This window comes from Natrix helvetica (assembly GCF_964273705.1).
Source record: "Natrix helvetica genome assembly, chromosome: 1".
NCBI lineage: Eukaryota > Metazoa > Chordata > Lepidosauria > Squamata > Natricidae > Natrix > Natrix helvetica.
The window spans coordinates 194,948,374-194,967,159 of NC_138548.1; the positions used below are offsets into that span (position 1 = coordinate 194,948,374).

The window sequence follows — 18,786 nt, forward strand, 5'->3', positions numbered from 1 at the left end:
ATAGAAACCCCAGGAACAAACAGAGGCTTGTTATTTTATTATCCTACAAGATCTTCAATGAACTGATGTGACATATTTATATATCATATATTTATTATATATATAATATATTATTTATATTAGTTATGCATTTACTGACAAGTATACTATAAGTACTGCTGGTTATATTGTATATTTTATTATTTTTCTCTATGCTTTTTTCTTTATTGTTATTTTTACATTTAATATTTGTTCATAGAAAATAGTAGACATAGCTCTGATTTGAAAAATAGGAATACTATTGCTTAAATGTATAAAAGATAGTGAAGTAATTGAATGAAATTGAATTGAATGAAAAAGTTATAATATAAATGTAACAGATTACAAAGTTAAACCCTGAAAGTAAAGTAAATACTATAGAGGTTCTTTAGAGGTATCTTAGATTCTGCGAATATATTAACTTGTGAATTATTGAATGTTTAGCATATTTAAGAAACTGTATAACTGTATAACGAAAACTTAAAAGTAGTATAGTGAAAGATACATATCAATTAGATTGTGATATTGAGAGTGATACGGGGGTATTAGATTATAATATTAATTTGCATAAATAGTTAGATAGAGGAAAAATAATTGAGTCATAACATTTATTTGGGAGTGTGGAAGGAACATTGAGGAAGTGAGGTAGAGGAAAAAAGGAAGAAAGAGAAGGGGGAAAAATAGGGATGTATATGTGGTACTGTGGAAAAACCTTTTTAAAAATATCAAAATGATGAGCACGACTACCACAGTTACAAAAATAGGGGGGAAGAAAACAACCTCAACGATAGCTTCCCCATCAGGACCATGCTCAGTGAAAAGTATGCTAGGAGGAGAGAAATCAGGCTCCACTATGAATTTACAGAGCATGCAATGAACCCTAACGTTAATTCAGGAGACGATGATGAAGATGCAGGAGGTAATTACAAAAAACTATGAAGAAATTAAGAGTGATATGGGGGAAGTGAAAGGAGAGATATGCAAATTAGATGATAGAATTGGTACAATGCAGGAAATGATAACAAAAAATGAACAAAAAATAAAAACAGTGGAAGCAGGATGGAACAAACGGAAAAGAAACTAGATATAATGGAAAGTAAAATGATGGTGGCAAATAAAGAACTGGAAGAGGCCATAATAAATTTAGAGATGGAGAAATCAACATTTTATCTTCGATTCCAAAATATAGTTGAAAGTAAGGAGGAAGAGCTTCCAAAATTAATAGCAGAACTCTTAGCTGAACCCCTGCAAAAAAAATAATAAGCAAGAAGTGGAAAATGAGATAGATGACATGTATAGGATTTATATGAACTATGCACATAGACACAAACTCCTGAGAGAGATACATGTAAGGTTTACAAGGAAAAAAATAAGAGATGAAGTCTACAGCAAAACAAGAAAGGAGCCCCTGGTCTACAAAAGAAAAGAAATTATAACCTTAAAACAGATACCAAAATGAATAAGGGAACAAAGAAGCAGCTACCACTTTTTATCCACTCAACTGCTCAGCTACAGAGTTATGTTCAGATGGCTTGTTCCTGAGGGGATACTAATAACTTGGCATGAATTTTTTTTCGTATTGACTCTCTGGAGAAGGCACAAGAGTTTTATAACCACTACATAACTGGAGAAGACAAGCAAGATAATAGAGAGGAAGCAGAAATAAGAGTCAGGAGGAAAGATATCAGAGGAAAAACTTTCAGAACAAGATATAAGGGAACAAAAGGAAACAGAACAACAGGAGAGAGAAGGAGCCAGGACAAGAACACAAACTGAGACAAGAACAAGGAAAAAACCAAAACCCACATGCAAATAAGATGGAAGATGAAATAAAGATGCTATCTCTGAACATCAATGGCATCAATTCACCTGCCAAGCGAAAACAAACATTAACAAGACTTAAAAGACAAAATATAGATATTATCTGCCTGCAGGAAGTGCATATCAAAGAATCTCCTGTCCTATTTATTCTCTCATTAGAAGTCTTGTTAACACAGATCGGGGGAGGGGGGATAAAAGAGTTAAAAATCAAAAAAGAAAAGTATAAAACACATGCATTTGCAGATCACATGGTTTTTATAATAGAAGACCTCCTTGAAATAGGCAAGATATTAATTTAGAAAATAGAGGAATTTTGTAAGGTGGCAGGCTTAAAAATAAATAAAAACAAAACGAAGATAATAACCAAAAACACAAAGGCAAAATGAGGAGTTAGAGAGGATATTTAGAAATACAAATAGTAAAAAAAGTAAAATATCTTAGAATTTGGCAAACAGCAAAATGCTCGTCTATAAAAGAAGATAACTATTCAAAATTATTACAACAAATACAAAAAGATTTGGAAAATTGAGCGAAATTACAAATAACTTTGATTGGAAGAATTGTGACCATAAAAATGAATATTTTACCAAAAATTCTATTCTTATTTCAAACTGTATCAATAAAATTAGGGATATTTTTTTTTTGTAGAATTAAATAAAATAATTTAAAAAACAATTTGGTTGGCGGGGGGAAGCTAGGATAAAACTAAAACTCCTACAGGATTCTAGAATCAAAGGCAGGTTTGGTCTCCCAGATTGGGAACTCTACTATCAGGCAGCAGCTGTAAGAGTGGATAATCCTCAAAAATAAAAGAATATTAACAATAGAAGGCCATGATTTACAGCTGGGCTAGCATGCCTTTATCTGGGAGGGAAAGAACAAAACCCATAAATATTTTCAGAGACACCAGGTGAGAGACACCTTATTAGAGATTTGGATGAAAATTAGAATAAATTTTTATACAAAAATTCCGAGGTGGATATCAATCATGGAAGCAATGATTTATCCCAATGTAGTAGATTTGAACTACAAAGATTTGAACTTTGTAGTGACCTACAAAGAGTTATTGGATGGGCAAGGGAAACTAAAATCAAATCAAGAGTTAAAATTGCAGGGAATTGAAATAGACCAGTGGCCATACATACAGATTAAAACAAGATACAAAAAGGATATGGAACAATACGGGTTTCAAAATGAGCAACAAGAATTGGATAAAATAGTAACAGGGATGGAAGAAAAAATGATTACTAAAATGCCTTTTAAAATTCAAAATGGAGGAGGAAACTGAAGGAAACAATGGTAATCTGGGCTAAAATTTTGGGTACAACATTGAATTGGAGCATTGGGAAAAATTGTGTGTGTGGGGGAATTATAAATTGACGATGTCGGCTGTGTACAAGGAGAATATCTACAAAATGTTTTATAGGTGGCATTTGCTCCTGGCAAAATTGGCCAAAATGTTCTCCAATAGACACCCTCCCCCAATTGCTGGAAATGCAACCATCAACAAGGGACCTTCTACCGCATGTGGTGGACATGTCCCAAAGCTAGGGAGTACTGGAAAAAAATCCAAAAATGATTGGAGGAAATAACGGAACAAAAAATTGATATGAAGCCAGAGCTGTTTCTTCTGGGAATAATAATAAAAGGAAATATAAGTAAGGAAATTCAATATATTATGCTTCACATTATTATTGCAGCCAGAATCACATTCATCCAAAATTAGAAACAAAAAAATGTCCCTCAAACACAGAGATCATAAAAAAGGTTCTAGAATGCGCGGAAATGGATAAATTAATGATGGAACTAAGGGATAGAGAGGAAACATTATTACAAAACATGGAATAGATGGCATAATTGGCTAGAAAAAAATGCCAGTAACAGAAAGCTGTAAAAGTGTAATTGTGATTTTAATGTTTAAAAATGTTGAATAAAAATTATTTAAAAAAACAAAAAACAAAATCAGTTGGAGAAAAATACCAGAAAATAAATCAAATGTACGCACAAAGTGATCCAGGCTGAAATAATTTTAGCTGTCTGCCTTTTTTGTTTCTCAATTAGAAGGGCTAGTTATAAAGTTCAGTTCCAATTTGTACTCTTTCAGCTCTGTTTCGTAGCAACTCTATCCCATCCCATGATCATTCCCTATCAAGGCACACTTGACATCAACAATCAAGAGCTGTTTAGAGTACTCATTATTCATGTGTGACTAAAAAACAGCCCTACCACTCCATGCACCAGCTGCCACTAGTCTTTCAATTTGGAAACACAGTAGTACATTTAGGGCCATCCATCTTATTTAGAGTCTTAATATTTTTCAAGGAAATTGGTTTTTTCCCCATTATTCTAGAGAAGGGGTTGATTTTTCCTATTGCCTTGCAACACTGGAGGCTTACTTCTGCCTGCTACTTGTCCTTGCCCATTCTCATAGTCATCCGCCTACTCAGTGTACTAATAGAATTAATACAGTATAAAAATCTCTTCTTACATTGTGGCATCATGTCCCCAAGCATAAAGCTGCTTAGCCAGCAGAAGGCTGAGGTTTCTAAGAAACTCATCTGTTCAGAATCCATAGTTATAAAAAGCCATGAATATAAAATCTGGATTTTTTTCCCCATCAGTGCTCAGAATAAATGGCTTATGGTGAGACTGGACTTCTGAACAAAACACACACTGAAAGGTCTCAATCTTTGTGGTTTTTCCCCAAACTGTTCTATGAGCCAATCTCAAATGGATTTGATCTGACAAAGAAAATCACTAGAAGCCCAAACCTGTCACACTAAGAAGACCTCTTCTTGCTCCTAGATGCCTGTTCATTCCTAGGTCATTAGGATCTTCCCACCAGAATGCAATGATATTAAACTGAAATGATGCCCTTTGTTGAGCTTGCTCTTGGTACTGTCAGAGTCCTCCCATATCATTTCCTCCAGCCATCTTTCTCAGATCTGCATCATATAGTTCTATGCTGTAGATTGCTCCCCTTTTAACTTGGTTGTTAAGCTGTAAAATGAAGACCAGTCTGTTATTAAAAGCCATATAGATCCAAAGAGCCGTGTTGGTTTTGTAGTTTTCTTATATTTTTTTAAATAAGATGAATATGTTAGATTTGATTAACAATATTATACTAAGAGGTATATTATATAAGCATATTGTCTTTGAATTGAATTGAAAGACTAGCCTCAGGAGTAGGAAGAAGCCAGGCTGGATTGGTTGATGATGCTTTGCCTACTTTATGGTCATATGATAGGATGTTGTGGCCTGCTTTCTGGCCCAAGAAGAAACATTCAAACAGTTGGAGGAAATGAAGAATGAGAATGAAATGTCCTTGGAACAGCTTAAAGAAGAAAAGGATGCACTATTACATGAATTAGAGCATACTAAGTACTCAGGAGAGGCACGGAAAGTAGGGTGAGTACTTGCTTTTTTTGGCTGTGAGATATGCACCTGGGTAATCAGCAACACGTACTGGCCACCAACTTGCAGAATGTTGTTTTCTGCTATTCAGTATGAAGGAATGTATAGCAAGTAGCAAACTGAGCAGTGAAAGTTAGGAGCTGAAGTTCATAGATTCCTTTCTGGAGTCCAGCACTGTTCCTGTTTTGCTCCAGAGCTCAGAATCTGATGAAGGAGTTACGTGATCACCTACAAAAGGAAGAAAAGAGGCGTGATGCAACCCAGGCTGAACTGGACAAGGTGAACCGGGTTCTGTTGAATGCCAAGGCTGGCATTGAACATTTGGCTTCCAAAGTTCAGCATATCAAACTGGTGAGTGCTAAATGATTACTTTTTGCAGTCACCAATTGCCTATGTCTAGAGTTGAGGCTATCAGCTTGCTAAGGAAGAACACATGTAAGCTGCTTGATACCCAGCAGACATCATGGCTTCCCATTTTCACTGTTTATTTAACACCATGACTGTTTCCCATGTTTTCAAAAGGGGGAGCTAATTGTGTCCTTTCACAGAAGATAGCAGGAATGAAAGAGATAGAAATAGAAGAGGTCAGTGTTTATAACAAACATTACAAAGACCCCTAATATTTGTTGCCCTATTGGAAACAACAACTAAAAAGCAATGCATTCGGTGTTTTGTTTATGACAGATTAGTTTTCTAGCAAATTTCTGAATTTTCTGTTGTGCTATATTGAAACCCGGGCCAGTTAGCAGCGCTTCTTTTTCCTAGGAAGATAGCCGTTTTGCTTCCATGGAGTTGGATGAGAAAGCGAGTGAATATGTTCTTGATCTCATGGCCCAAACAGAAGAGAAATTGCTATATTTGGTGGAATTCTTGAAGGACCGAGACAAGGCAGAGCTTCTTAGGAGAATTGAAGAAGTGGAGGTGAGTCCTGATCAGGCTAAAGAGTAACATAGAATCATATTTGCTTTAAAAAAAACTGTAGAGTCCTTGGTGCTCTCTGAGCTTAGTTATTTTCTTGAAGATGTGCAAGAAAAGTGTTATTGAAGTGGATGAAAAAAGAAAGTAGCAGTGAAGATGTTGCCCAGTCCAGTAACAAAACATCTGGAGCAAACAGCCAACCTTCAGCAGCACCAAGGACTCCACAGTTTAAAGAGATTCTTTATAGTTATTTATTCCCCAATTTACCAAGCAGTGAAATTCTAAAAACAACATTCCAAAGTTTAGTTTCTTTTAAATGAAGAGTTATTAGATTTTTGCATATTTCTTTTCTTTTCAAATGACCAAAGAAAGCATTTTTCTTCCAAGCTTCTACAGAAGTTCATGGTGGTCAGTGATCATAGTAGACATTACAACAATTGGTAGAACTATTCAAGGCATTATTTGGCTGTATGTATGATTCATATAATTGTAAATAGAAACAGGTCCTGGGCCTCTGGGCTGCTCAAGTTTAGATTGAAATTTTTGCATTAACAAGCTTTCCAGTTTTGAAGGACATTTTTAAAAGAAATTTCAGGCCCAGTTAGGTGAGATTTTGAGTTTCTCATGTAAACTCTCTTTTTTTTTAATGGCCATGTTTGTATAACACATTTAACATGTGCACTGTTTTAACCCCTTTGTTGAGTTTTCAGGATATAGTGAACCATAAATTAATCAAATAGGCTAGGTTTGCATAAAACAATAAACCACAAAAGTAAGATTAGAAGTAACTAGGTTTAGCATGTTAGACAAATGCATTTCTAGATCTTTCACTGACCTAGTTAAGTATGTTTTGTGATCAGCCAATAGATATTTTTTGTGATAAGCTAGTTGTAAGCTAATACCAAATTAAAGGAGTCATCCTAGGAAGTACATGGCTGATAAAGACTCAATACCTTACCCAGTGGCTCCTTCTTTCTGATCTTCATTTGTTTGACTAGGATATACTCTATAGTTTCATGAGCTTTAATACCTCTGAATTAGCACTATTAATTTGGTGAGAAAAATGTAGATCACAATTGCTGAGCTATCAGGTTTGCTAGGCTCTGCTCAGTGCACCAGCTATTGTTGCTCTCTCCCATGTCTACAATCTAAAGTGCAGTTGTGTTGTTTCAGTTTCATTCTAAACTTGAGAGGAGATTGCCTGCCTTCAATACCAGAGTGAAACTTCCCATTGCGCAGAAGCAGGATATGTATTATGGTAAGTAAGCAAGTGTAGACAGGGATTAGGACAAGTGTGTCAAACTCAAGGCCCGTGGGCCACATCCGGCCCATGGGGTGCTTAGATCTGGTCTGCAGGGCCACCCTGGAAACAGCGAAGGATTGGCCCACAGTGCCTCTGCCAGTGAAAACGGAGCTCAGAGCTCCGATTTTGGTAGCAGAGCGCTCAGGCCCCCATAGAGCGCTCAGGCCCCCCGACACGAGTGATGTTGAGCTGGCCATGCCCACCTTGGCCACACACCCCTGCCCCCCCCAAGTCAAACACAACCCTGATGCTACCCTCAATGAAATTGAGTTTGACACCCCTGTATTAGGAGGTCAGTGTGGCCACAGAACAAGAACTATATGCTGCCTTTTCTGTGGCTTTGTATCCAAGGATTCAACAGGTGGTGGGAGTACAGAATCAACTTTTATCCAGCAGTTAAAGTTACTGTTTTCTTATGACTGTGGACTGTTTATGATCTTAATTATGCCATGATTCTGTGGAATTACTGAATAGTGAGATTTTCAGTACTTTTTTAAAGCATAAATTGCTTGCCTTTGTGGCTGTTAAGATAGGCTTGCAAACAAAAAAGAGAAGTAATCTAAAATGTTATTTCTTTTATTTATATATTTAATATAATTGTTGATTGCCCTAACCTTATTACTTTGGATGGTGTAATTTTCAGCGCTCGGAATAGTACTTTAGCATTTCTTTTTGGCTTTTCCATAATGTGAAAAAAATACATACAATTTTGCAAAACCACACATTATGAGTATATTACATAAGGTAGACACCATGCTAATTTTAGTTTCTTTATTTTTAGTCTGAAAATTGATTGTCCAAATTTATCCCAGTCTTGCACCAGTTGGTTATGGTCTCTATAATTTACCTTTATGACTCCTGTGTACAGCCCTAGTAACCTCGAACTCATGGTTTTGGCTTCACAGATACATTATCTCCCTTAGTTATAAGACAGTTACAGAGTTGTTGTTTTCTAACTCTGATTTTTGTTTTATGACAGATTTTACCATTCATCTACCATATTTTCCTGTCATGGTGGATAATCTTCCTTGGCTTATGGTGCCATGATATTTTTGATCTATTTTTTTTAATCTATTTGCAGATGAGGAGGACAGTGGGGAGGAGGATGCTGATGTGGTGACAAGGGCAGCTCTGAAGCGTCAATCTCAGCAAATCATTGAGTCCAAGACCAAACGTCGCACTCGCTACAGAAAGAAGGATGGGAAAGCGTGATTGCCTTCTGGGTAGCCCTATCTTCCTTAGAACCTGTTGTGCTTCAGGCTCCTTGGCTATTAAAGTGCTTCCTAGTTGCTGGTCTTCTACATGAGCCAGTCCCAAATTTTCTGTCCATCAGTTTTGCAGAACTCAGAGAAATAATGACCCATTTGTGGATCTGTTCCACCTCCCTAAGCACACAGGAAGTGTGTGTACCTGTGTACACAGGAATTTAGTGAGCTGAAGCCAGTGCCTAGCTCCTGTTTCCCTGCCTTTTATCTCTCAGCTATATGAGAAGAGTGGGTTCATCCATAGAGATGTGACCTTGAGGCTTCTGAAGGAGAGAAGAGAAATTTATCTAGTTCCCCATCCAAATAATCCAGATTATTTCTCAGAGTTTATAAAATCTGTACACAACTGTTCCTACTGAGCCTAAATTTGACTGGTTTAGTCAAATTTAGTCACCCATCCCAACATTCTATCACAAGGGTGGATGTCACTTGCTCTGTGACTTTCTGTATATATTAGAACACATATTGTTTGCTGTGTATGATCCAATAAACCCTGTTCAGGCTGAAATTGCCCGTATGTTTTCTGCCTCTGCCAAGATTTTAAAAATTGCATTCAGAGCTGTTGTCAGTGCCCCAGAGACCAAATATGGCTCTGAAACCAAGCTCAATAAATGTGGGTAATTACTTAGGATTATTGTCCCAAGAAAATGCTTTGATCTTTTAGAACTTATGCTTGATGTTTCTTTAACTCTGTGCAGTTCCCTCCTGCTCTATTTCATAAAAACACTTCAAATTAAGTTTGCAGCCACAATTGTTGATCCCTTTCATAGAAAAAGCAAAGGGTAGAAGTTCTCTTTAACTTTCCAAATTTACGCATGAGATGATGTGAATTCTTTCATTTTCCCTGCTACACTTCCTTGTTCTTGATTACCCAGGCATCTTTCTTCCACACTGTTAGAAAACTTTATTTGACCAAGACACACAAGGAATTTGTCTCTGGTGCAGAAACTCTCAGTGTACATACAAAGCAACAGGGTAATAATAATCATAATAACACCAATAAGAGGAATAGTAGAGAGAAAAAGAAGGGTAATAATAGTACAGCCATACAACATGGATAAATATACTTAGACATAAGACAATACTGTGACCCATTAGGTGTTCAGCAGAATGAGGGCGTGAGGGAAAAAAACTATCCATGTGTCTAGTTGTTTTGGAGGGTTGGGGCCAACCTAGTGGTGGGTTTCAAATCCCGTTCCAATCGGTACTGTTGCAACGGGCCCGGCGGCATCCTCATGGATGCACGCAGCGCGTGCATGCATCTTAGTGCTTCTGCAACACTCCAGCTGCTCTGTGGAGCATCTCGCAGGCGCTGTACGCGCCATGGGGGTGCGCGGAAGCGCAGAAGCCTTAAAACACAGGCAAGGAACTCGGGCAGGCGGGTAGGCCCTCCGGAGCACTGTACCAGAATGGTATCCTGTGCTCCGAGCTGGCTCCGTTACGCCCGTACCGGGGCATACCATCTGCAACCTACCACTGGGCCAACCTCAGATGGTGGGGTGGAATATGTTTCAAAGGGCAATAGCAACAGCAGAGAAGGCCCTCTTCCTGGACCCCACCAGCCAGAATAATCGGACTGATGGAATCCACAGCATGCTGCCTCTGCTGGCACAAATGGTACGGGCCAATCCTAGTGGGGTGAAACAGTTCTTCAAGTAACCTGGACCCATGCCATAAAGGGCTTTAAAGGTGATCACCAACATATTGAATTGCACCCAAAAGCAGATTGGTAAACAATGCAGCTTCTGGACTAGGGGCCATTCTTGGGGGCGGGGGGAAATTACCTGTACTGCTGCATTCTGCACCAGCTGTAGATTCTGATGAATCCTCTTCGAGGGTGGCCCCATGTAGAGCATATTACAGTGGTCCAGGCCTGAGATGACTAGGGATTGAACAACTGAGAACAAGGAATCCTGTTCCAGGAAATGCCACAACCTGCACACAACATGAAGTGGAAAGGTTCTCCTAGCCGCAACTGTTACCTGTTCCTCAGACAAGAGTTGTGAGTCCAGTAGAACCTCTAAGTTGCAGATCGGATCTTTCTGGGGCAGTGCCATCCTATCCAGAGTCAAAGATGACAAAGTCCCAGATTCCAGAGCCCTGCATACCCAAAGCCATTCGGTCTTACTAGGGTTCAATTGAAGCCTGTTGTCCCCTATCCAGGCCCCCACAGCCTCCAGGCACTGCAAAAGGGCAGCAACAGCATCACTTGGGTCACCAAGAATAGAAATATAGTGTCATCAGCATACAGTACATACCTTAACCCATGGTGACAGATGATCTCGCCCAGCAGTTTCATATTGATGTTGAAAAAGAGTGGAGAAAGTACCCTTTGGTACATCGCAGCATAGTGGCTGAGGGGCTGGACTCTCACTCCCTATCAATACCAATTGGGACATGCCACAGAGAAAGGAACTGAACCAGTGCAGAACTGTGCCACCCATTCCATCCCCTGCAGCCAGTCCAAAATGATGCGAGGGTCAATAGTATAAAGGCATAATATAGTTCCATTACTTTGCATGACTTATCATATTTTTCAGAGTATAAGACGCACCTTTTTCTCTCAAAAAAGCGGCTGAAAATCTGGGTATGTCTTATACACTGAATACAGCATTTTTTGCCTCCCGAAACCCTGCCCCCTACACCAAAATGGCCGTGCGTAGCCTTTAGGAGGTTTTCAGAGTGCTCCTGTGGGCTGGGGAGAACAGACATGAGCAAAAAATGGGCCATTTTTTGCTTAATTTTGCCCCCCCCCCAGCCCCCAGGAGCACTCTACAGGCCTCCTAAAGGCTACTCATGCCCCCATTTTTTTTGAAAAAAAATGTTTTTGAGAGGTCTGCAGAATGCAAAAACTTTCTTTTTATTTGCCTCTTCAAAATCTTGGTGCGTCTTATACTCCAGTGCATCTTATACTCCAAAAAATACAGTAGCAGTAATCTACTTAGTATATTTTGAATCAGTCTGTAACTTCCAGATCTTTTTTAAGAGTACAGTAGCTTCATGCAGAATATAATGTAAAAGCATGTATCAATTGTTACCAAATTCAAATCCAACCAGATGAAGGAATCACAACTGGAGTACCAAGCATAATTGTGGAAAGGCACTCATTCGCAATCTAGGTTAAAATCTGCTCATTTTTTTCTTTTCCAGGAAAAATTGAACCATGTCAAAAACAGATTGAATTTCAGCTCCCAAATCTAATTTTCTATTACTAACAGCACTTACATCTTGTCTAGCCTGTTACTAGATTACCGTAAGTCGGATGATAATTGCAATAGAGTAGGGTGTCATCAGCATCAGCAAATTGATGATATCCTATTCCAACTCTGGATAATTTGCTTAAGCAATTGCATGTAGCTGTTGAACAATGTGGAAGACAAGCGGCAGCATAGGTCACTTCCCAAGATATCAAACACGAAGAGTCCCCTACCATATCTATTTGATATGGCCCAATAAAAAAGACTACTGCAAATCACTGCTACAAAGGCCCAATCTCACTAGGCAGTTATATCTTGACTGATATATCAGTAAGAGCCAAACAGTTTTGGTACCATATCCCAGCCAAAAACCAGGTATTCAATCTAATTTGATGCATTTGGAGTTGCAGGTTCATCATCTTGATAACCTTTTTCGGAAATAGAATGGGATATTACTAATTATCTGGATTTTATTCAGGTGCATTTTTCCACAGATTGAATAAAATCACATTTATTTTTAAATATTTGTGTTATTAAAAACATTAGTGGCGTTACTCGGTGTGTGGAGAAAGGTAATTTATATTTGTTTTTCTGAAAAAGAAAATTTTATATAATGTACATTTTAAACAAAGACATTTGATAGAACATTAAATTGCTCTAGCCATTCTACACGATGCAGAGTCTCATCCAAAATTTTGGATTTTCAATGCAGTTATCAGAGAAACAAATGTGGGGATGAATTGTAATGGATTATGGAATGCTTTATTTTGAAAGTGAGGAACAACGCTTTAGTGATGCTATCATTTGTATGTCCACATTAAAATAAGTCTTACTCATTTTCTGTATAATTTAATCCCTGGTAAATGTGAGTAGAGTCCATTATTTTTTTACATAATATCACTTCAAATATTTCTACATGGGAAACATTTCCTTCTAAGAAATAAGAAAAATGTAATACCATGTAAATATAAACTGGAATAATGTTTCATCTTTATAATGTGAAACATTTCCACACAAAAATTCTAATTTTGCAAAGAAAACACATTTAAAACTGCAAAATTCAAATGCATGAAGTATAATCTAATGTACATATATAAGGTTAAATTATTGGTGTTTTGGACATGATCTTCATACCAGATTCTGAATTGCTCCTAACAAAATGCTGCAATTTTAATTTTAGAGCTAGGACTATGATGAATTTTTTTATGCAGAGAAAAAAGACTAAGCTAAAAGTTCATCTTATATAGAACATCTTATGAATGCATATTTTGTCATCTACCAAAATATTTATATTTTACCTGCTTTTAACACTTCCTGTTTTTAAAACTGTTCCTGCCATAGAGTTCAAAAAATTCAAATATCTTACACTTTTTATATACAGCAACTCATATTTCTCCTTTGCTCATTCCCTTTGGTACTTAGATGATTTATTTAATTGCATTGGATTAGAATTACTCTAAATTTTGATCATGTTCTTCAATCTAGATGTCTATTTAGCCTGTAAATAGTATAGATGAGAGTCAATGTGGCTTTTTTGATTAGAGAATTATATTGAAACTAGAAGGAGTAGCAGTCATTTAATACTTAAGGAACTGTCACAGAGAAGGAGTCCACCTATTCTACAAAGCACCTGAGGGCAAAACAAGAAGTAACAAATGGAAGAGATTCAACCTAGAATTAAGGATAAATTTCCTGGTAGGGTAACTTACTTCAAGAAAAAGCAGGTGATCGCAATTTCAGTATTTGTATGTATTTCAAAATTAAACATGAACACATCTACAGTATATGAGATAGGCAGCAAATAAATTTAATAAAAAATAAAAACACGAAAAATTTAATTTCAAACTTTCAGGTATGCAAAGTTTTTCCAAATTCCAGTTTTCCAGGTCCCCTTTTCACATCCAACAACTATATTTGATAATGTGAAAGAATTCTGGCATCCTGCAGCACGCTAAAGGAGGAAGGCTGGATCTTTAAATATGGTGCCTGCCATACTTGTAGTTCCTTAGTTATTGCAAGAAATAAATGTGTCATTTTCATATGCTACTCCAGCTTTTAGAGGGAAACTAGCTTCTAGCTTCAGTCTCCTTGCACACTCCTCTTCAGTTTCCTATTCCTCATCTCCTCAGGATTAAGTTGTTTGAACAGCAATAAGCTCTTGGCAGATGTGTATTTTTCTTCCACTCTAGTTAGGCATGGAAAGGAGGAGCAAGTTGTATAAACAACTGGTAACAAATGCCTTATAGGAAAAGCCTATGGATGAGAAAGTAAGAAACACACAAAGGAACACAATGAGGGCTGGAATGGCATTGCAGTGAATGCAAGGATTTTGTAGGGACTTCAGTTCACCGGGGAAATTTAGAAACCTGATTGTGCCGTAATACAGAATACAGAAGCAAGCTGTGTTTATTATTTGTTTTTATCTTGGCTACATTTGCTTCTTAAAAAAAGATCTCTCCCCTAATGCATGTTCTTGTGCCTTCTCCCAGTGGTGAAATTCATTTTTTTTATACTACCGGTTCTGTGGGCGTGGCTTGGTGGGCATGGCAGGGGAAGGATACTGCAAAATCCCCATTCCCTCCCCACTCCTGGGGAAAGGATATTAGAAAATCTCCATTCCCACCCCACTCTGGGCCCAGCCAGAGGTGGTATTTGCCGGTTCTCCGAACTACTCAAAATTTCTGCTACCGGATTTTCAGAACCTGTCAGAACCTGCTGAATTTCACCCCTGCCTTCTCCCCAGATAGTTGTGCAGCCCATTTTCCCTTCAAGTTAACATATAGTTGAAACCCAGAAGTTTCTTTTATAACAACTTTCCTACAATAGCACATCATTATTTTCCATAGTGTTTGCTATTCACCCTGCTAGGTAGAGATGGGCATTCCTATTTCCTTCAGAATGAAGCCTAACAGAAAATCCACACTTCCTATTTTTTCTGTTTCAATTGTAATACTTGGGGAAATTTAGCAGAATTCTTAGGTTTGGAGGGCAGGGCCAGAGTGATCTCTCCCTCAAAAAGACAAGGGAATTGTGAAGAAGGCAAAAAGTGACTCCCAGTTCCTCTGGGGCTGACCCATGGCTTGAGAGGATTCCTCAAGAAATCTCGGTCCTGGCCACTGAGGAGGGCATTTCATTACTCATATACAATAATACAATACAATAATAATACAATAGTAGAGTTGGAAGGGACCTTGGAGGTCTTCTAGTCCAACCCCCTGCCTAGGCAGGAAACCCTATACCGTTTCAGACAGATGGCTATCCAACATCTTCTTAAAGACTTCCAGTGTTGGGGCATTCACAACTTCTGGAGGCAAGCTCTTCCACTGATTAATTGTTCTAACTGTCAGGAAATTTCTCCTCAGTTCTAAGTTGCTTCTCTCCTTGATTAGTTTCCACCCATTGCTTCTTGTTCTACCCTCAGGTGTCTTGGAGAATAGTTTGACTCCCTCTTCTTTGTGGCAACCCCTGAGATATTGGAACACTGATATCATGTCTCCCCTAGTCCTTCTTTCTCTTAAGCTAGACATACCTAGTTCCTGCAACCGTTCTTCATATGTTTTAGTCTCCAGTCCCCTAATCATCTTTGTTGCTCTTCTCTGCACTCTTTCTAGAGTCTCCACATCTTTTTTACATCGTGGCGACCAGAACTGAATGCAGTATTCCAAGTGTGGCCTTACCAAGGCATTATAAAGTGGTATTAACACTTCACGTGATATATCCGGTGATATATCCGGTGATTACCCAGCCCAGTCCAGGTACCCGTCTTGCTGGGGGCTCGGGAAGGGACGATGTCCGAATGACACCCGGGTTGGCGCACAACTACCTAAAAGTAAGGCTAGTATCAAATAAAGAGGCAGCAAAAGAGAAAATGCGCCGTTTTACGATTCGCCAATAGTCCACTTCTTTCCTTCGAACTCTCGAGGAGCGAGAAGGAGATCGGCGCGCCTCCACGTTTATTCTCCCCTCAGACCCCAGGACCTGACCCCCCCAAGGGCCAACCAAACGCGAGAGGCAAACTTGGGCTGGCTCTCCTCTCCTCCAGAGGGTGTCCGGCCGTCACCCTGGCGTTCCGCTGGGCTGCTGCTATCTCTGTGGAGCCGGAAGGCTGTGTGGGAAAATCGTCAGGTGAGCCAGAGGCTCAGTCCCGCCCTCCCTCAGGGCAGCGTGCGGCTGGTGGTGCCTACATCGCTCCCGGCAAGCGGCGACCGACGGCGGAGCAGTGGCGGCCCAGCGTTCCCGAGGAGGCGATGGCAAAGCGGAGATCGCGATGGTACGCACCGGGTCTTGGGACAGGGCATGGGGGCGTTATTCGGCTTTGGGGGCTCTTCAGGTGCAACCGAAGCGCGAACGCGTGCTCGTTCGGAGGATTGCTGTGGGAGAAAAAGGCGTTTCGACCCGTGCACCTCCTCCTCCCGTCAGGGCTGCGTGAGGCTTCGCCGGTTGACCTCCTGCTTCGGCCCAACTCTCAACAAGTCTCAGACCTCACAGGGTCTTATTTTGCGACTGGTCGCCCTCAGACTCCCGGTCTGTTTATCAGTTGTCCAGCTTTTCAGAGTTTTCCCACTCTTGCCTAAGACAAGCTCAGGAGGCGGCCCGCTTAGTTCTCGCAGTGCCTTTTAAATTGGACTGCAGGAGCTTGTGTGGATCTTCTCAAAAGAACTCCCCTCCCCCCCCCCCAGCCGACAGTCCGAAACTTAGTGACCTGAGGGACGACTCCGTACTCTCTGAGGCTTATCTTTGGACAGAGATTGCCGAATGAATTACTCCGATAAGAGGCAGAACTGCTAGTTTAGCCCCTTCTCTCTTCTTGCCCATAAACCGGACTGACCGAGGAAGGGAAAATTCCTCAGTATAGGAAACATTTCCCCCCTCATTGCACAAACAATTAGTGTCTTGTCCTCTACACAAAATATTTCATAAACAATATAGAGAATGATGTTAATATTAGTAATAATGTTACTAATGACACAGACAACTTTTTATTCCCACAGCAATAGCTGGTTGATGGGATTTGTTGCATGTTGGAAGTGCCCAAAATTTTTGAGAATTAAGCATCAATCATTATAAAGAGGAATGGTTAAAATCCATCATCATCATCACCTTAAAACTAGAAACCTGGATTCGGGTCCCTTGCTTTGCTCTTCTTGTAAATTCACTTCAGATACACAGACTATCATCAACACTTTGCAAAATGCTGAATCCAGGGAGAAAAGGTAAAAAATTTCTTCAATAACCAAAAAAAGGAACATGCATGGCAGAGAATATACAAAGAAAAAATGGGGAGAGAACTGGGATGTGTATTAATATAACAAGGAGAAATATATGAGAATTTGCAAAATATGTTTTAATATTTGAGAGCAAGATCATGTTTCCTCCCCATATACATGCCTTTATAAAAACACTTCATGTCAAGATGCAGCAATTATTTACTATTGGTAATAATAGTATGCTGCATCTTATATATGAAAATCTGAGACAGGAAGATTGAGCAATGTATTAGTCAATTTACTTATGTACTTTTATTTCATAAGCTTGTGCCTTTGTACAGCAATTACAGCTAATATAGAAAATAGAGATGTGTGGCTTTGAGGAGTGAGAAGAAAGATAAAGCAATTTCCTTTCATGCCAATGTTGAAGGATTCCAACATTTACCGAAACATGCCCTGCCTAGTGCCTGGCACTAGGCAGTGCACAGATGGTGGTAGTATTACATTCATACCTCTTGCCAGACCGGTTATGTGGCTTTCCTTTGTAGGGAATGTCAAAGAAGGTCAATGGAGTGAAACAGCAGTAACTGGATCAAGAAGAGAGGCCAAGAAGGCAGAATGTCTCTCCCAGGGCCATGTGTGCTTGTGCATTGTGGTGGTGGCTTTCCCACAGAGAAGAGAATTACACTTGGATATGCACATCTGGCGTGCAGGAAGCTGGTGGAATGCTGTGTACAGAATTCATTCAAGGAGAAGGAGAGACTTCTGTGATACTCCTTTCATCAAAATGAAAGACCTATTGACAAACACTTGGAAAGAAACTAGTTAGTTTCTTAGCATGTCTAAACATTGACGTGAAAGGAATATTTATTTATTTGTTTATTACATTTCTATATATTTTATATATTAAGCAGTTGGTGAAACTTAATTGACATAAAGACTGTTGAAAGCTTCACAGTAATGGAATGATACATTTTGAAATGAAGAACTCATTGACATTGCAAAGACCTGCTCCTAAGAATCTGTCACAATACAACCATTAAATGCAATATTTATATTCAGTTTCTCTGTAATTGCTCTCTACTCAGCAAAGCTAATAAAAAAACTAAACAATAAAACAAAGCTAGCAAAATTAAGCACATTTTATATATAATTTTGCAGTTTATGGGAATAACTACCTCTTACTGTAGGTAGTTAACATAACATAATGTAAGATAACCTTTACCCAACTCCATGGTATTTAAGTTTAATTTGAGCAAAGAACATAGTACAAAAGATCTTAATTAACCTTATCAACTCTTAATTAAAGATCTAAACAGATATCACAAGACTTGAGTGTTATATTTACAGTGAATTAGCCCTGATTTATTTCTACCCAGTTTTCTGTGTTTGGCAAGTGCTCTAGGGCAGGAGTCCTCAACTCCTGGGCCATGGCCTGTTTGGAACTGGCCGCACAAGTGGCCGTTGCACACACTTATGCACGCAGATCCATTTGTATGAGTGGCAGGTACATGTGTGTGTGTGTGTGTGTGTGTGTAGCTCCATTTGTGTGAGAAGCAGGTGTCTGCCTCTCACACAAATGGTGCTTCATGCACATGTGCATGAGTGCCTGCCACTCTCTCAAGTGGAGCTGCGTGCGTGGA

General features: G+C 39.1%; 2 protein-coding genes across 5 annotated transcripts in view; both read left to right on the top strand.

The window, feature by feature from the left end:
• Positions 1-9,269, top strand: part of ODAD3 (outer dynein arm docking complex subunit 3) — a 29,031-nt gene extending 19,762 nt beyond the window's left edge. For both annotated transcript variants that reach the window (XM_081944427.1, XM_081944428.1), the window contains 5 exons: positions 5,087-5,247; positions 5,448-5,604; positions 6,019-6,174; positions 7,345-7,429; positions 8,556-9,269. In XM_081944427.1, the coding sequence (XP_081800553.1) occupies positions 5,087-5,247; positions 5,448-5,604; positions 6,019-6,174; positions 7,345-7,429; positions 8,556-8,686 (690 nt within the window). In that variant the 3' untranslated portion in view covers positions 8,687-9,269. The remainder of the gene's footprint in view (positions 1-5,086; positions 5,248-5,447; positions 5,605-6,018; positions 6,175-7,344; positions 7,430-8,555) is intronic.
• Positions 9,270-15,728: 6,459 nt separating this feature from the next.
• Positions 15,729-18,786, top strand: part of RGL3 (ral guanine nucleotide dissociation stimulator like 3) — a 39,480-nt gene continuing 36,422 nt past the window's right edge. For all 3 annotated transcript variants that reach the window (XM_081934234.1, XM_081934235.1, XM_081934236.1), the window contains exon 1: positions 15,729-16,206. In XM_081934234.1, the coding sequence (XP_081790360.1) occupies positions 16,204-16,206 (3 nt within the window). In that variant the 5' untranslated portion in view covers positions 15,729-16,203. The remainder of the gene's footprint in view (positions 16,207-18,786) is intronic.